The sequence below is a fragment of the Anarrhichthys ocellatus genome, unplaced genomic scaffold (assembly GCF_004355925.1).
Source record: "Anarrhichthys ocellatus isolate YVR2014 unplaced genomic scaffold, GSC_Weel_1.0 scaffold935, whole genome shotgun sequence".
NCBI classification, from domain to species: Eukaryota; Metazoa; Chordata; class Actinopteri; order Perciformes; family Anarhichadidae; genus Anarrhichthys; species Anarrhichthys ocellatus.
The window spans coordinates 1-15,740 of NW_022280909.1; the positions used below are offsets into that span (position 1 = coordinate 1).

General features: G+C 40.7%; 1 protein-coding gene across 1 annotated transcript; it reads left to right on the forward strand.

The window, feature by feature from the left end:
- Window positions 1-2,926: 2,926 nt before the first annotated feature.
- LOC116377139 (deleted in malignant brain tumors 1 protein-like) lies at window positions 2,927-15,736 on the forward strand (the record flags this gene model as incomplete). Its single annotated transcript, XM_031838704.1, has 17 exons — window positions 2,927-3,196; window positions 3,349-3,426; window positions 3,842-3,868; window positions 4,019-4,330; window positions 5,655-5,948; window positions 6,075-6,389; window positions 9,372-9,659; window positions 9,876-10,190; window positions 10,440-10,739; window positions 11,686-11,994; window positions 12,377-12,691; window positions 13,418-13,726; window positions 13,841-14,134; window positions 14,256-14,591; window positions 14,686-14,793; window positions 15,423-15,507; window positions 15,637-15,736. Coding segments are annotated over exons 2-17 (3,759 nt in total), but the record flags the coding sequence as incomplete, so codon positions are not given.
- Between the last annotated feature and the right edge of the window lie 4 nt (window positions 15,737-15,740).

Genomic DNA, 15,740 nt, shown 5'->3' on the forward strand with positions numbered 1-15,740 from the left:
AAAAAAAAAAACGTAGCTGATGTTATTTACTAAGATACACTTTTTCTTTTATATCAAGCAACTTTAAAGACATGCTTGTGATTGCATCTGTCACCCTCCTTATCTCCCTCCTTATGCACACAGTCGTGGCCCAGAAGACTTCAATGCTGATGTTGATGACTCTGTTGAGGGGGTCCCTGCAGACCTGGCTGGGAGAGTGTGTTATGAGCTTGAACCACTCGTTCTCTTGTGATTACCAAATGCCTCAAGGAATCAATAACCTATGTCATGCAATTTTACTAAATTTAAAGAGTAACATAGCACCTGGCTGTTTTATGACTCTCTGGCTGAAAGTTTTAAGTCTGTTGCACCAGAAACCACACCAAACAGTGATCGGTTTATCAACACATCCTGACTTACACTTCTACATCACTGCAGTAAAGAGAGAAGGGACCACTGAAGATGTCATTTTGAATAACATACATGACACTTGTTTAAACGGGCAACACTTATTTTCAGACTTATTCCTGAAGTGATTTTTGTTTTTCTGCGAGATTCTACCAATCACAAAGCTAAGGTCCACTATCCTGTGGGAAGATACTGATTACATTGTCTTTGTATTCCTTGAAAAAATGTCTTTATTTGTTGTATGTGATCGGATCAATACATTTGTATGTCTTACAACACTTGCACCTTTTTATTTGTCAGAGTTTTGGATTGATTACACCCTGCAGATTAGGGAGCATTAAACTTGATCAAAACAGCATCCAAGACACACTATACACCATCAAATACAGGAAGGAATTATTAACTTGTGTAAATCCTTCTCATTAAAAGAGTCACGTTTGATCTGTTCCTCATTAACTTGTCTTTGAACTTGTGGGACGATCATCCTGCTTGTGACATGATCACCCTGCCCTGTCAGTCAGGTTTTCATTGGCCCGTTGCCCTGGATTAGTTGATTGAGTTGTACGTCAATTTACCATCAGATATCACCATGTGATTAACCTGCTGTCCAAACCTCAGTATCATCAGTTCTGTCATTTGAGAGTACTGATTGAAGACAGAGATCACTGTATTACTATTTTAGAGTTATTCTGAAGTCTTGAGGAGACAAGTAGGTAAGTAAACAGATGAACAGGGACACCTGAGTAGAACAGAGTCATCGTTAATGTCGTTAGTAAAAACCTGTGGCTTTTCTTACTTTGACAAGTCAAAGGGTTGTTGTAAAAAATGCTGTTTGGCTTAAAATAACAACTCAAAATGCTCATCAACGAACAGCTCAATATCCCTCCACAGTTCTATGAGAGCGTTTCTCTTCTCCTTTAGAAGATAAAAAATACTTGTGTATTGTGCATACAGTATGTGGAAAACAAAGGAGTTGTTTGCTAGTTAAGATGTGAATGAGCATGTACGGGATGTACTTGAACTAAAGTGACAAAACTACAGCATCAAGAGGGTGTTTGAGGGCATATTGTGAAATGGCGACAGGATGCAAATTCACTATGTGTGCAAACTGATGGCCAAACACAGCAACCCAAAATGCTGAATAGACAAGTCAGTTATGCAACATCACGTACAGACTCATGAAATTGTTCAGTAAGAACAAAATGTCAGGAAAACTAACTGAAGCTTAAACCACATAAAAACATTTAAAATACATTCATTGACACAAATAATTAAAACAGATAGGTATAACCATGGCCAACAGATAATAGATATACTTGCTGTGAATGTCATTTATTGCATTGTATTAGTCTGACAGGGAGAGTGCTTAATGATCAATAGAAAAATATATATAAATGAGCCAGAGTTAGCCCAAAACTTGCTGAATTGCAGAATTAATGTACATCAAATATATGCATAATAGTACAGTACACATCCCCAATAAAAAACACAGTATAACACATGGTACTTAGCTAAAAATAAAAATACAGCAGTTGTTAATGGGTGAAAGTATGCTATTTATTTATACTGAAATTGTCACGTCCGAGGGGCAGATCTGAGACTCAAGCGCAGACACAGACACTGGAGACGAGGTGAAGTTGAAAATAAGGTTTTTACTTTAAAAGTCATAAACACAAACTGAAAGCGACTCCAACGGAGCAGGCAAAAATATCCAAAATCACAAAACAAAGGCAAAGAAACAAACCAGGAGCAAACGCTGGAGCATCAAGCAAACACAAGGGAGACTCAAGACTGGAACAGACAGGGGCACGAACAAGGAGGATCTGACAACCAGAACATGGAAAGCAGGTGAGTATATATGTGTGGGGTGATGAGGAGATTGAAGGCAGCTGGGTGGACTGGGCAGGTGAGTAGGATGAGTGCAATCAAGGGAAACACACACACACACAGACACAGACAGACAGACACAGGAACACAGGAACACAGGGGGCAAAGCCTAAACCGTGACAGAAATATGAACTCATTCCTTGAAATTATTAATTTTGGGTCTGGCTGTTCCAGATTGTCTTTTGGGGCACTTTGAGAATGTTTGGGGTTCTTCTGGCAACATAAATTGTGGCTCCAAAAGTGCAGCGGTGATATTCTGGTTTCTCCACATGATATACATTTCAAATGAAGACACAATACTGCAGTATTTTGAGGTCTATAGGAACTGAACAAATACAAAAATGACTGAGGCTCAGAATTTCACAAGGGGAAGTGTTCACCATTCCCACTCCCAATGAGTCATGTTGTCTGTAAGATGTGGGACAAGAACTGGTTCTGTCCCGCAGCGCGCTTGTGAAGGAACAAACCTAAGTGAATTAAGTTTTCTTGGCTCCGACCATCATTTTTCTGTTTTTCAGATGAGCAGAAAAACGACATCAAACTATTTTTTAAGGTAAGAAAATGATTTGTGAAATATGATATTTCCTTTTAAATGTCAAAGTTTGGTGCATGTAACCTAACAGAGGTTTTGGATACATAATGAGCATGTATTGATAATAAAGACCTGGATTGTTTTGCAACATAACCCATGTATTGCATTATATTATGAGTAAATAATGCTGAAATATTAACCAGGACTGAACAGTTAAAGGTTTGATGCATGACATACATCAAATTCAAACATGAAAAATGCCATTTTTGTTTTATGTTGCATGCAAATTAATTATTAAATCAAGGATCTGATGTTTCAGATAGGATCATCTTTTTTATTTTGAATTGTGAGCTCATTTAAACAGCTGCCCACACTTGTTGGATTTAAAAGGTAAGAGGGCTACTGAATCACCGTTGCAGATTTTGGAAAGAACTGGAATGCTTCCAAAAATCATCTATAGCTTCTCTTATTCTGCCGAAGACAAATAAGACAGTGAATAAACACCCTTTTTAACAATACCTTTTTCTTCTGTACCTCGACAGCATTTGATCTACTTTGAAGACACAATATGATCTTCATTACTGCTAAAAAACTACATTTTGTTTATTATCTATCAATAGGTAAGTTTCTGTTTTTTTTAATTGACTTCTTCCTTTTGAATTTCTTTTCTTGACTTCTTAAATCAAATCACATGAGTTCAGTTAACAGTTTGTTTGCATGCTCACGAAACCACGAAAAATATGCACTAAACAGAAGTGAAGGTCTCATAGTAGAAAAATATCAGTTTATGATTTAAACAGTTTTTTTATTTTTTCAAATGTCCTTTCTTTGATAAATTTGACAAAGTTGATGTTGGATAATTATGAGGTGTGTATTTTTCTAACTTCATGGTACATTTCAAAGAGCCTGTCTTGATACGTAACAAATTTGATAAATCACAGCGCTGACATTACAGCGTTACAGCATTTATTGGACAATATTATTTTAAATATTCATGACAAATCTCTGGGCTGAGCATTTTCCTTTCTGCTTTAGGTCTTTTGGGTCTACCACTGATTACAGGTCAGTAAGTTCTATTTATGTTTCATACCTGAAAACACAAGCATTAATTAGATTTTTAGATTTCTACACTCCAATTTAATGAAAGGGGACTTTTCCTTATTGAGTTCATAATGACACAACCTACAGCTACTGTGCTTTTTTCATTTCTAGAATGTAACAAAATAAAGCTGGTCGGGCCTTCGCGTTGCTCTGGTAGACTGGAGGTCTACAACAGAGACCAATGGGGAACGGTGTGTGATGATGAGTGGAGCATTACCAACGCTGACGTGGTTTGTCGAGAGTTAAACTGTGGGACAGTTCTTGAGGTCAAAACAGGCGCCTCTTTTGGAGAGGGAAAGGGCATGATCTGGTTGGATGATGTGCAGTGTACTGGTAGCGAGTCGTCTGTCCTCAAGTGCCCACACAGACCATTTGGGCAAAATAATTGTGGCCACACTGAAGATGCTGGGGTTGTCTGTTCAGGTAAGACTGAGCATATGGCTGTATCTTTATGTTTATCGAGTAAATATGAGTGGTATCAATCTTCTGATCTAACTCCGCCAGTAAGTAGGTTAGTGAGTAGTGAGTTAGTGAGTAAGTAAGTGTATTTCCCAAAATGTTACATTTTGGCTTTACACATTAATTAAGTATTTACCTGAAGTCACAGTTGGCTCATTTAATCAAGCATCATAAAACATTGCATTACAAGGCCCTTCCTCAATTTAGACCTTAAATGAGGAACTGTCACTTGGAATTGGAAAATACAAGCTGTTGAGAAAAACAGCTAACGCAGCATTTATTTTAGCAACTGATCATATTATTGCATTAAAGACCTAACGACTTTATTGTCAGTTGACAATTTGCGGTTTACTTTAAGATGATTGCTATCTGTGGCGGTAATGTTGTTGCAGCACATCAAGGTCAGCACATGACCTGCTGCTGCAAATGTAAAGTGCAAAGGGCAGGAGGTAGAGATGGGAGGTAAACCAAACAAAGCAACATGAGTGCTTAGCTTTGCTCTGATAATGTTGAGGGATATTTTAAATAATTTAAATATTTAAAGTCGTGGTCCTGAAATTTAGTATTGCACTAAAATAAAGATGGCGGTCAAAAATGAAGCTGCTAATGCGGGGATGTCCTGACTTTCAGTCCCAGGTATGAGTCAAGCTCCAAAAATGCTGGATCCTGCATTGCCCATAATGCACTTCCTCTTAATAAACTACTCCTCGTGTCAAGTTAACTGAACTGTGTAAAAGTGGTGATGTCCCTCTGAAAATATTCTGAACCTGGGGTAGTCATTGCATGTTTTAACAATATTTGCGCTATTCAACAGTTTTGTATTAAAACCGTCAAGCGTGATATTTAGTTTAGTGCATGCTACTGTACAACACAAAGATTTAAAGGCCTTTAATGAGCTTAACACAAACATTATTCTAATTGAGAGATTTTGTCGCTATTGATTTTGTACAGATTAAACAGACAAGAACACAAAGATTTTTGTTACCATCAGACAGAGCTAGATCAGCTTTCCAGTCTTTATGCTATGCTAAGCTAAGCTAAACAAAGAAACTTCTGGCTTCATAATCAGTTTGGGAGCAGTAATTTACTGCTGGTTGCCTGGCAACTGCTCAGACCCAAGAAATAGTACAACAGATAACATCCCGTAAAACAGTAAATGGCAGTTTTTACACTATTTTTGTACAAATATGAGTATATGTTAATAGTGAATTTTAGTAGAGCTTGCGTGATTTTGCAAACATTGGACATTTGTTGATTTTATTTAAATTTCTATTTACATCACTTGCAGAACATGTGAGGGTGCTCAACGGAAGCAATCGGTGTAGTGGCAGAGTGGAAGTCTACAACAATGGCAACTGGAAAAGACTGTGCAGCAGTGACTGGAGCAAGGAAGACGCTGACGTGGTATGCCGAGAGATGAACTGTGGCACTCCGGTCACTCAGGCTGAAGTGCAATATTTTGGAGAGGCACTTGGACTTGGTAGCGTTAAATCCAACTGTTTTGGAAATGAGAGCTCCCTCTCACAATGCACACTTCAGGAAAGCAATGAGAGCTGTGTTGATGCCATTGTTGTCTGTTCAAGTAAGTCATCCATCTGTTAAGACAACATCAGTCATTTTGTGTTGAACTTTACGTAGTTAGAGTTGCTCTTTTGGATGGCTTCTAAATAAACATGCCCTTGGCTTTTTTTTTGTTTCCAACTGACAGACAGTCAACCAATTCGGCTGATGAACGGGACTGGTCGGTGCTCTGGCCGACTGGAAATCTATAATGATGGACAGTGGGGAACGATTTGTGATGACAGATGGGGGATGCAGGAAGCAACTGTTGCATGTCGAGAGTTGAACTGTGGGAGTGCTCTCTCGGTCAAGTACAAGTCCCACTTCGGCAGAGGTCACGGTCAGGTGTGGTTGGACGATCTTGAGTGTACTGGTCATGAGAAGTCCATCGCCGACTGCCCACACAGAGGTTTTGGAGAACATGACTGTGACCACAATGAAGATGCCAGTGTTGTATGCTCAGGTAACAAATACTATACTGTTACTTCAATTACAGTATTCTACTGAAATCCGGTTGGTGAAAAGTCTGACGGCACCCCAATTTTCAATGTCAGAGCAATATGACAAGAAACATGGAAAATCATGACGTAAAATAAGAGCTGGAAATACTACAGTTATCTTTTCTTTTCTTTCTTTTGATCTCTAATGAATACTGAAATGGAAATCCAAGAGACATTCCCATATGGTGTGCTGGAAAAAACAATTTAATAGTACCGAGTGAGTCCTATGATACTGAAATTTAGAAACATTGAGAAAAGAAGTTTGTCTTTAAAGTATTTATTCTCTGCGCAGAGAAGGTTCAATCGTCACACAGAATGCAATGCGGTCCGAAGGAGGAAGAACCCAGAGTGTTGGTTGTGTACGACTTATAAAGGCCTTGAGCAAATGGTGGGGTAGGAGGAGTTCATCACTAGGACATCTGGACAACAGTGGCCACTCATTGGTCAACCATTGAATGGTCCACTGATTGCATCCCCATTCAGCCCCTTATCTAAGATGACAACATCATGCCCCTGATTAAGACACACACACAATATTACTCAACCTGAGAGGACGCTCACTGACCATGTATGAGATTTATTAACCTTACTAAAACAAAAAGGGCCAAAACATTGAGTGGTCAGACAATACAAAACAGATAGATAAGTCATAGTGGAAATTTGCCATCACAATCCCCCCTTTTTATCACATCATTGATCAATAATAAGTATATACAGTACACTAGTATCCATTTGGCAAGGTACACGTGCAGACACATAGGATTTATGCCAAATGCAAACAAAATGGGGCTCACAATCTGGACCAACATCGCTCTAGGTTGTTGGTATTAGGGAAGGATGTTGTAGTGGTGGTTGAGTCTGTCGTTGGTGCAATCTGAGTAGCAATATTTTAGTGACTTGTTTGGATCCAGGTCGCTCGTTCTGCCATCTTTACAGCAGTGTGGGTGGTGAGGAGAATATGGAACAGTCCTTACCAACGCTTAGCTTGCCAGTGATTTCTCCTGAAGTCCTTTACCACAACAAAGTCTCCTGGTTGGAGGGAGTGGAGTGGTTTGGAGGCAGAAGGGGGTAAGGCAACTGCTACCAGTTGTCACTGGCGTATTTACATGCCTCAGTGAGTATCAATATCATCAATATCATGGACCATGTTTGTCAGGTGTGTTGCAACGGGGAGAGGAATTCTCCACTGATACAAATACAGAGGGGTAGTTGGACTGTATCATTGACACATTGTTTTTTGGATTGCTAACAACTTAAAGACAATCTGGTACAGATATCTGGCTAATGCCTAGGCTCAACATAAGATCTCTCCCTAGCAGATTTACAGGAAAACATTGTGAGGACAAAAATGTATGCTTAGTTCTAATTGGTGGAGCCATGTCATCATGATGAACAAATGTCATAGGGACAGTAAATATTTAAGTTCCTACAGCTGGTACAGGTTCAGTCATTTTCTCTAAGTGCTGTATGGCATCCTGTAATAACTGTAACTGCTATTGTGTGGGTGTATATGTGTGGTTAGTAAAAGCAAGCTGTTCTTCGTTGTGTATGCTGTGTGTTGCTCACTTCCCTTCTCTGGTGCTGCAGTAGGATGTCTCCCTTTCTGTCCGCATGTCCCCTTGATCTTGGTTCAGTCAGACATCCAGCGTCCCTGTGGCCCCTGGGACAGCTGTCATCTCTTTGTGGACAGTCGGCTGCCCAATGTCATTTTTTGCGGCAGATGTAGCGCTCGTCTTTCTCCAGCGGAGGTCGTCCTTGGAAACCACGACCTCTTCCTCCTTGTCTTCTGCCTCTGCCACGTCTGTAGAAAATTGAACCCCCCCTTGGTTCTGTTGTTGTTGTGGTTGGCCCATGGCCATGCTCTGGACAGCCTGGACCATGGTCAGTTGAGCCATGTGCAGCTGCTCTTCTTTGGTCTCATTGTTCTTCTTCTTGTCAGCAGCGTCTTGTTTTTCAGCATGATTGACATGTCTGATGATTTCAGTGAGGCGGGCTTCTTCATAACCAACACAACTTAATTTTACTCCTGCAGAGAAGGGTGGCAACAGTCCACCCAGGAAGCACTGTTTGAGGTGGCACTTCCAGTTGCCTGCTGCATCTCCTCTGTTTGCAGGCTCCTGAAGGACGCTGTGCTCGTTGAAGACAACATGGAGTCTGGCGTAGTAGTCTGGTCTTGGTAATCGTCCACTTCTGGTGTCATATGGGTGGTGGTAGGAACCTCTCACTGCGCCTCCAGTTGTCCCCAGGTGCCCATGTGACTTATCTGGGCTGCCTAGTTGGGACATGGCGTGTGTGACCTGCTGCATGAAGTTGGCGACGAAGGAGATCGTGCTCGTGAGGTTGCTGGCAGGAGTGCTGGTTGAAGATGGGTCGAAGTCAGGCTGTCTTGGTGTGGGCGAACCTTGCTGTGCTGCTGGACCGGGGGGTGGGGCCGCATATGGTGGAGGTGGGGGAGGGCATCCGTCGAGATCAGGATCCACCCTGTGCAGTGACGGATAGAGAGAAGATTTCTGAGAAGCTTTATCTGCTTCTTTCTCATTTGTTTTATCTACTTTGGACATCACAATGGGCATTTGTGTGCAATGGTGATGCATGAACAGATATTTATGGAAAATATTGATTGGATTTTGCATGTATGTCTGCTATATATGCACCTGCTGTATCGGCAGTTAACGCCCTGCTGATATTTATTGAGGAATTTTCTTAAACATTACTTTCAAATTTCTACTAAAAAACAACTAAATTACAAAATCCTCCCGCAGCCTGTCGCAATCATCCTTTGCTGTTCCTCCTTTTTATAGTTGTTTTTGGTGCAATATCACAGATTCAGAAGCAGTTAGTCTGTTATCCTTACCACAAATCCTATCATGTGAACATATTGTATTTCATTAATGAAATGTTAATATTTTACATTTTAACATTTTAAATACAATACTTCTTTCCAGAATCAGTCAGACTGATCAATGGGACTGACCGCTGCTCTGGCAGAGTGGAGGTCTTCCATGACGGCCAATGGGGAAAAATGTGTAACAACTTGGGCAATGAAGAGGCTGCAGTGGTGTGCCAGGAGCTCAGTTGTGGATTACCAAAACAATCCCAAGAAATCTTCCATTTTGGTGACAGCGGACTGAAAGGGTACACAAGTAGATGCTCTGGCAATGTGAGCTCCATTTCCCAATGCACACTTCAAGAATACACAGGGAGATGTGAAGGTGCTTCTCTTTCATGTGCAGGTAAGACACAAAATACAGCAACATACTGTGCTGAAGCACCGTTCAATTAGAATAGCAAAGGACATGTGGTCATTAAAAACAAGATCGGTGCATTAAATGGTAATGGTGGCAATAAGTAACTATAAAACTATTTAACTGAGTACATTTGAAAGCCTAATATTTCATGATTTGACTTTAACTCGTGAGTACCTGTAACATGAGTGGTGTTGTTCTCAGGTGTTCCACTACTAAGGCTTGTCAATGGCACTGACCGATGCTCTGGTAGAGTGGAGATTCAGCATGATGGCCAGTGGGGAACAGTGTGTGATGATGAGTGGGACATCAGAGATGCCCAGGTGGTGTGCAGAGCCATGGACTGTGGAACAGCTCAGACAGCCAAAGGCAGTGCCTTCTTTGGTCAAGGCCAAGGGGACATCTGGCTGGATGATGTAGGCTGCTTCGGTAATGAGACGTCCCTTTTGCACTGTCGACATCCCACCCTTGGAGAAAATAACTGTGGCCATGGTGAAGATGCTGGCGTGGTGTGCTCAGGTATCATCTTAGTTATTACTCTGTTATTAGCAGGTTTTTTACTTAATTTCACACAGTGTTATACTTGCAACTGTCACCCCTAATGCCTCAAATGACTATTTAGCTTAATATTGTCAAGAATTAAACTGTTGTATTACATTTATTTCTACTACAGTGTATCAACCAGAATATCAATTTGAATCCCAGGTATTGTTTTCAAACGTGTCCAAACACCAACTAGTGGCTGATTCTATCCCCTTTGCGTTCCAGCTCACATTAGACTGATCAATGGGACTGACCAGTGCTCAGGCAGGGTGGAGTTCTACCATGGTGGACAATGGTCATCAGCAACTGATGTTAACTGGGGAATGAATGAAGCTGCAGTGGTGTGCAGACAGATGAACTGTGGAGATCCCGTCAAGTTTTCAGGATCATATGGCCAAGGCGGACAACTTAAATGGTATAGGATCAGTTGTAGCGGTAGAGAGAGCTCTCTCACACAGTGCACACTGGAAGAACATATCAGGACCAGCCAGGATCGCATTGAAGAGGCATCTGTCAAATGTTCAGGTGAGGCTGGAACTTAAATTTAGATTTGAATTCTCCTCACTTATTGTGTAAGGAGATATAAACTGCAATGATACGGCATTTAAAACAAAAAGATTTGGCTAAACCTTTTTTGGACATTTGCGTGGAAACAGCATTTAACATTAAGCGTCATGCTGCATTCACATGTAATCAGGCAGACAGCAGACAGACAACACCTTCTGGATGGCACAAGAAACACAAATAAACAGTCTGACAGATTGATTTTGACAACAGGTTTGAGGTGGAGCAAGTGCAAGTGAAACTTTGCCAAAAGATAGTTTTTTCAAATAAGTGACACGTCGCACGTATTAGGTTTGGACATCTTTATTGATTCATTTGGGAAAACAAACAATCTCATGCTCGCTCGCATGACACACATCGGGACATGTTGCTTGCACTCGCTCTATTTCGGCTCCAACCTGTTGACAAAATGAACAGTAACTGACAGTTAATCGATATCACTCTTTTACAAAGAATGTAATTATTTTATGAAATTACTCAAGTAATTTCTTTTAGCTTTATGAGGCAGCTTTCCTTCAACAATATATTGCAAACTTAAAAAACGTTTGTTTAACAAACTAATTATCACTAGGCTCTGAAAGGAGGGGAGGCTAGCTAGCCTAAACTACCTCACTTCAACGGGTCAAGACAATATGACAATATGACAAATGACCAGACTATCAAAAGTCAAAGCAATGAGTCCAGTAGATAAACGACCAGCAACCTCATTACTCCATAGCTTACCTCGTGACATGTCATGGAGTAACTAACGTAGTCACAGAATAATAAAAGAGGTCCTGAAATTACAAATTGGACGAAGCATCGACTAACAATGTATTGTGGGTCATTTCAATTATGACCAAAAAAGTACACACATAGAAACATAGACCACATTTGAACTTAACATTCATATAACTGTCATTTCAAGGTAATGTGAAGTTGTCCGATGGGCTCAATCGTTGTGTTGGAAGAGTGGAGTTCTTCGGCAAAGGCCAGTGGGGGACCGTGTGTGGTGAATCCTGGGATGTGAATGATGCAAATGTGGTGTGCAGACAGCTGGGCTGCGGGAAGACTCATGAGATCACCACCATTGCCGAGTATGGCCATGGCACAGGACACACCTGGATCAATCAAATTGGATGCAATGGACCGGAGTCAACACTAAGTCAGTGCCAACAAAGGCCATTTAGAAACAACACTTGCAACGCCACCTCAATTGCTGGTGTCGTCTGCACGGGTAAGAAAAAACATATTGTTGTTAAATTGTATCTCTCCTAATTCTTTGTATTATTTTATGTATGGTTTTTCAATTTTTCATAAAACTTGTTTCTACATACTGTATCGCCGCTTTCAATCTCTCGCTCACATTACTTGATGGAAAAATGAACATGGTCCAGATGAAGCAACATTTTCTGCTCTTCCTCTGCAGATTAGAGAGTATGTCTAGTTAATTTCGGTTTAGTTGCTTTCATGTCACCTAAATATGTCCATGTTGTTAAAGGTATACTTCATTAGTGTTCTTGTTTTAATATTATTCGTCTGCCATTTCTTTGACTACATTCAAATATATTTTAAATGTCTGATACTGTATAATTATTTTAGTTTACTTGACTTTACAGGAAGTCTGGATGTTCGCTTGGCCAATGGTAGGGATGAGTGCTCTGGCAGAGTAGAGGTTCGTCATGGCGACGTGTGGCAAACGGTGTGTGACACCGACTGGACCACGAGTAAAGCTCAGGTGGTGTGTGACCAGCTGGAATGCGGAAATATAGTGAATGCTCCCGGCAGTGCCCATTTTGGCCAAGGCATTGGATCAGTAGTCGAGGCTAGCAATTCATGTTTTGACAATGTGACATCTCTTCAGCAATGCTCACTCAAAGGTTTCAGAGGAGCCGGGTGTGGACACGACCACGATGCTGGCGCTCTCTGTGCAGGTAAAGACTTTTAAATAATCTATTCAAAATGATCACGCACAGTTAAACAAATAAGATAAAATTATCAGCGTTTGTTTCACAAATGTATTTTTTTTACACGTACAGAGTAAAAACAGTGTTTGAGTTGAAAATGATTATATATACCTACAATCATGCCTTAAAGACGTTTGACATTTCAGGGAATACACTAATTTGCTTTGGTGTCAAAAATTAGATGAGAAGATTGATACAACTCTCACTTCTCCAAAGTAAATAAGTAGCTGGAGCCGGCAGCTGGTTGGCTTATCTTAACATAAAGACAATGGAAAGAAAATTGTGAAACAGCTACCCTTTGTGAATTATAAATCTGATATTATGGCTAGCTGGTTCCCCGTTTCCAGTCTTCATGCTAAGCTAAGCTAACCAGCTGCTGGCTAGTTAAATTTATTGTAACTAACCTTCAACATGAAAGCTAATTACAATATATCCTAAAATGTCAAACTATTGCTTTAATGTTTCATTTGCATGACAAAGGTGACATATATTACACCAAGTCATATTCCACATCATTATGTTTCTGTAAGTCAACCTTTTTTCCTTTATGCTGTCGAAATTAGCTTTTGATATGATGGTGGGACAAGCGGTACTTTCAAAATACATTGCATTCACTTTGTGTGTTAGAATGAATGTGTATTAACACACAAATATGCAAGTCAACTACACTTTTACACTTTTTTTCATATGCAGCACAGATTCGGTTGGTCGGCAGCTCAGGTCAATGCTCCGGTAGAGTGGAGGTCTTCTATAAAGGCCAGTGGGGAACTGTGTGTGATGATGAATGGGGAATGGGCAATACCAATGTGGTATGCAGACAGCTTGGCTGTGGTCATGCAGTTTCCGCTCCTGCAAGTGCCCACTTTGGCCAAGGCACTGGTCCAATATGGCTTGATGATGTGGTGTGTACAGGCGAAGAGGCCGCTCTCACACATTGTAGGCATCCCGTTTTTGGAGAAAATAACTGCGGGCATGGTGAAGATGCTAGCGCTATCTGTTCAGGTAAGAGATCTAGCTCATTTTTTATCTGTGAGTGAAGTCATTGCCTCTCAACTGGGAGATGAAGCTGCGTGGGCTGTTATGACAAAACCAACTGCAACTTATAATCTGTTACAGGTTCTCTACAGACTCCCCAAATCACTTTGAGTCCTGCTCCAGAGGTAAACTGGGGTGACAGAGTTGAGATCACCTGCACTGTAGTAACAGAACACTTGGGTGGGACATTTGTCCTGAAAAGGAGCCAAGACTCATTTAAAATGGAAAGATTCTCTGAGAACGAAGCTGCAACCTTTACCTTCCCCACAGTGGACTTCAGCAAAACGGGCTCATACTTCTGTGAATATCAAAAGAAATTGCCCAATCAAGTCATCTATTATCCTCAAGGAAATACTGCAGATCTCTCTATCACAGGTCAATACTTGTCTGCTTTCTTTGTCCAGTTGAACATGATTGTCGTACATTTGACTGCAATGATTGCAAACATGTTTTATGATCTAAACGAGTTTGTAAAAATCTGTCTTCTACTCTGTAGTGAAATTGGAGAAGCCCAGCATCTCCCTGACATCTCCTCATGCAATGGTGATCTACAGCCCTGACAAAATATCCGTCACCCAAGGCAGCAGCTTCTCCGTCACTTGCTCTACTCATTCCAGACATCCTGGAGGTTTCTTCTATCTGATAGAGTCTAACTTTAACATCACTAAAGCGATAGCACCATTTGGCCACTCAATCTTCTACTTGGCATCCTTTGAATTCCCACTGATAGATTATAAAAGCCAAGGAGAGTATTACTGTGTCTACAGTGTTAACATCTCCTCAAGGTCCTTCTGTTCTGTTCCCTCCAAGTCACTCCAAGTAACTGTAGTCGGTAAGATCCAAAGAGCCCATGAGAGTTTATTCGTGTTATTATAGCTGGTTTTCCCCATCACCAACTCTTCTACTTGATCTTTTAACCCCTACAGCAACATCCTCCTCAGTCGCCTTAGGAGTGGTTATGGGTGGGCTTGTGGTGCTGCTACTTGTGCTGGTTATAGGTTACCTGGTCTGGAGAAGGAGAAGGTGGGGTGCTGGTAAGTTGCAGCAATACACACTTTCATATTACAAAATGCCCCCAATGCCCCCTTTGTCTTATTGTTATATAATGCGTCTAGATTGTTTAAAGCTGCACCAAGTAATATATTGATATTAACAATGTAATCATTGAAATTATAATTTGAAAGTTACAGCTTGTAGTGACAAACCAACTGATAATTATCTCTCGACTGTGCAGTTCTCCCCAGCTCAGAGCATATTTCATCTTTCAGCACATTGATTTGGTTGTATGGCCTGGGACTCGCAGTTATAATGCGTCAGTGTTGGGTTTAGATCTTGTTTCCACTGACCCCCAAGACGTTCAAGAATGAAAAAAAAAAAAGATATTGTGTAACTCACAAAGATGATGACATGACCTGCCCAGCACTAATTGGCAGACGATTAATATTAGTACCTGAATACTTGAATACAAAGTTAATGCTGATGTAGCTCCTCGCTCTGGAGGGGGTTAATATGTCAATGTTAAGTTTACAGCTTGTTGTGCTGCCCCCAAGTGGCCCAAAATAAATCTGATAATGCAGGTCTAAAGATGACATTGACCTAGTTGCTTTGCATTCCTCCAGTAATTGATTCAACTGAAATGTTTTTCCTTTGTTTTGCTTTTCAGGTACCGTGGTTCAGTTTATTAATAGGTTTGGAGGAGCAATAATGCCAGATATGGAAGACAGGAGCAATAGAGCATTTGACGGAAGGTAATAAAAAAAAAAAACGTAGCTGATGTTATTTACTAAGATACACTTTTTCTTTTATATCAAGCAACTTTAAAGACATGCTTGTGATTGCATCTGTCACCCTCCTTATCTCCCTCCTTATGCACACAGTCGTGGCCCAGAAGACTTCAATGCTGATGTTGATGACTCTGTTGAGGGGGTCCCTGCAGACCTGGCTGGGAGAGTGTGTTATGAGCTTGAACCACTCGTTCTCT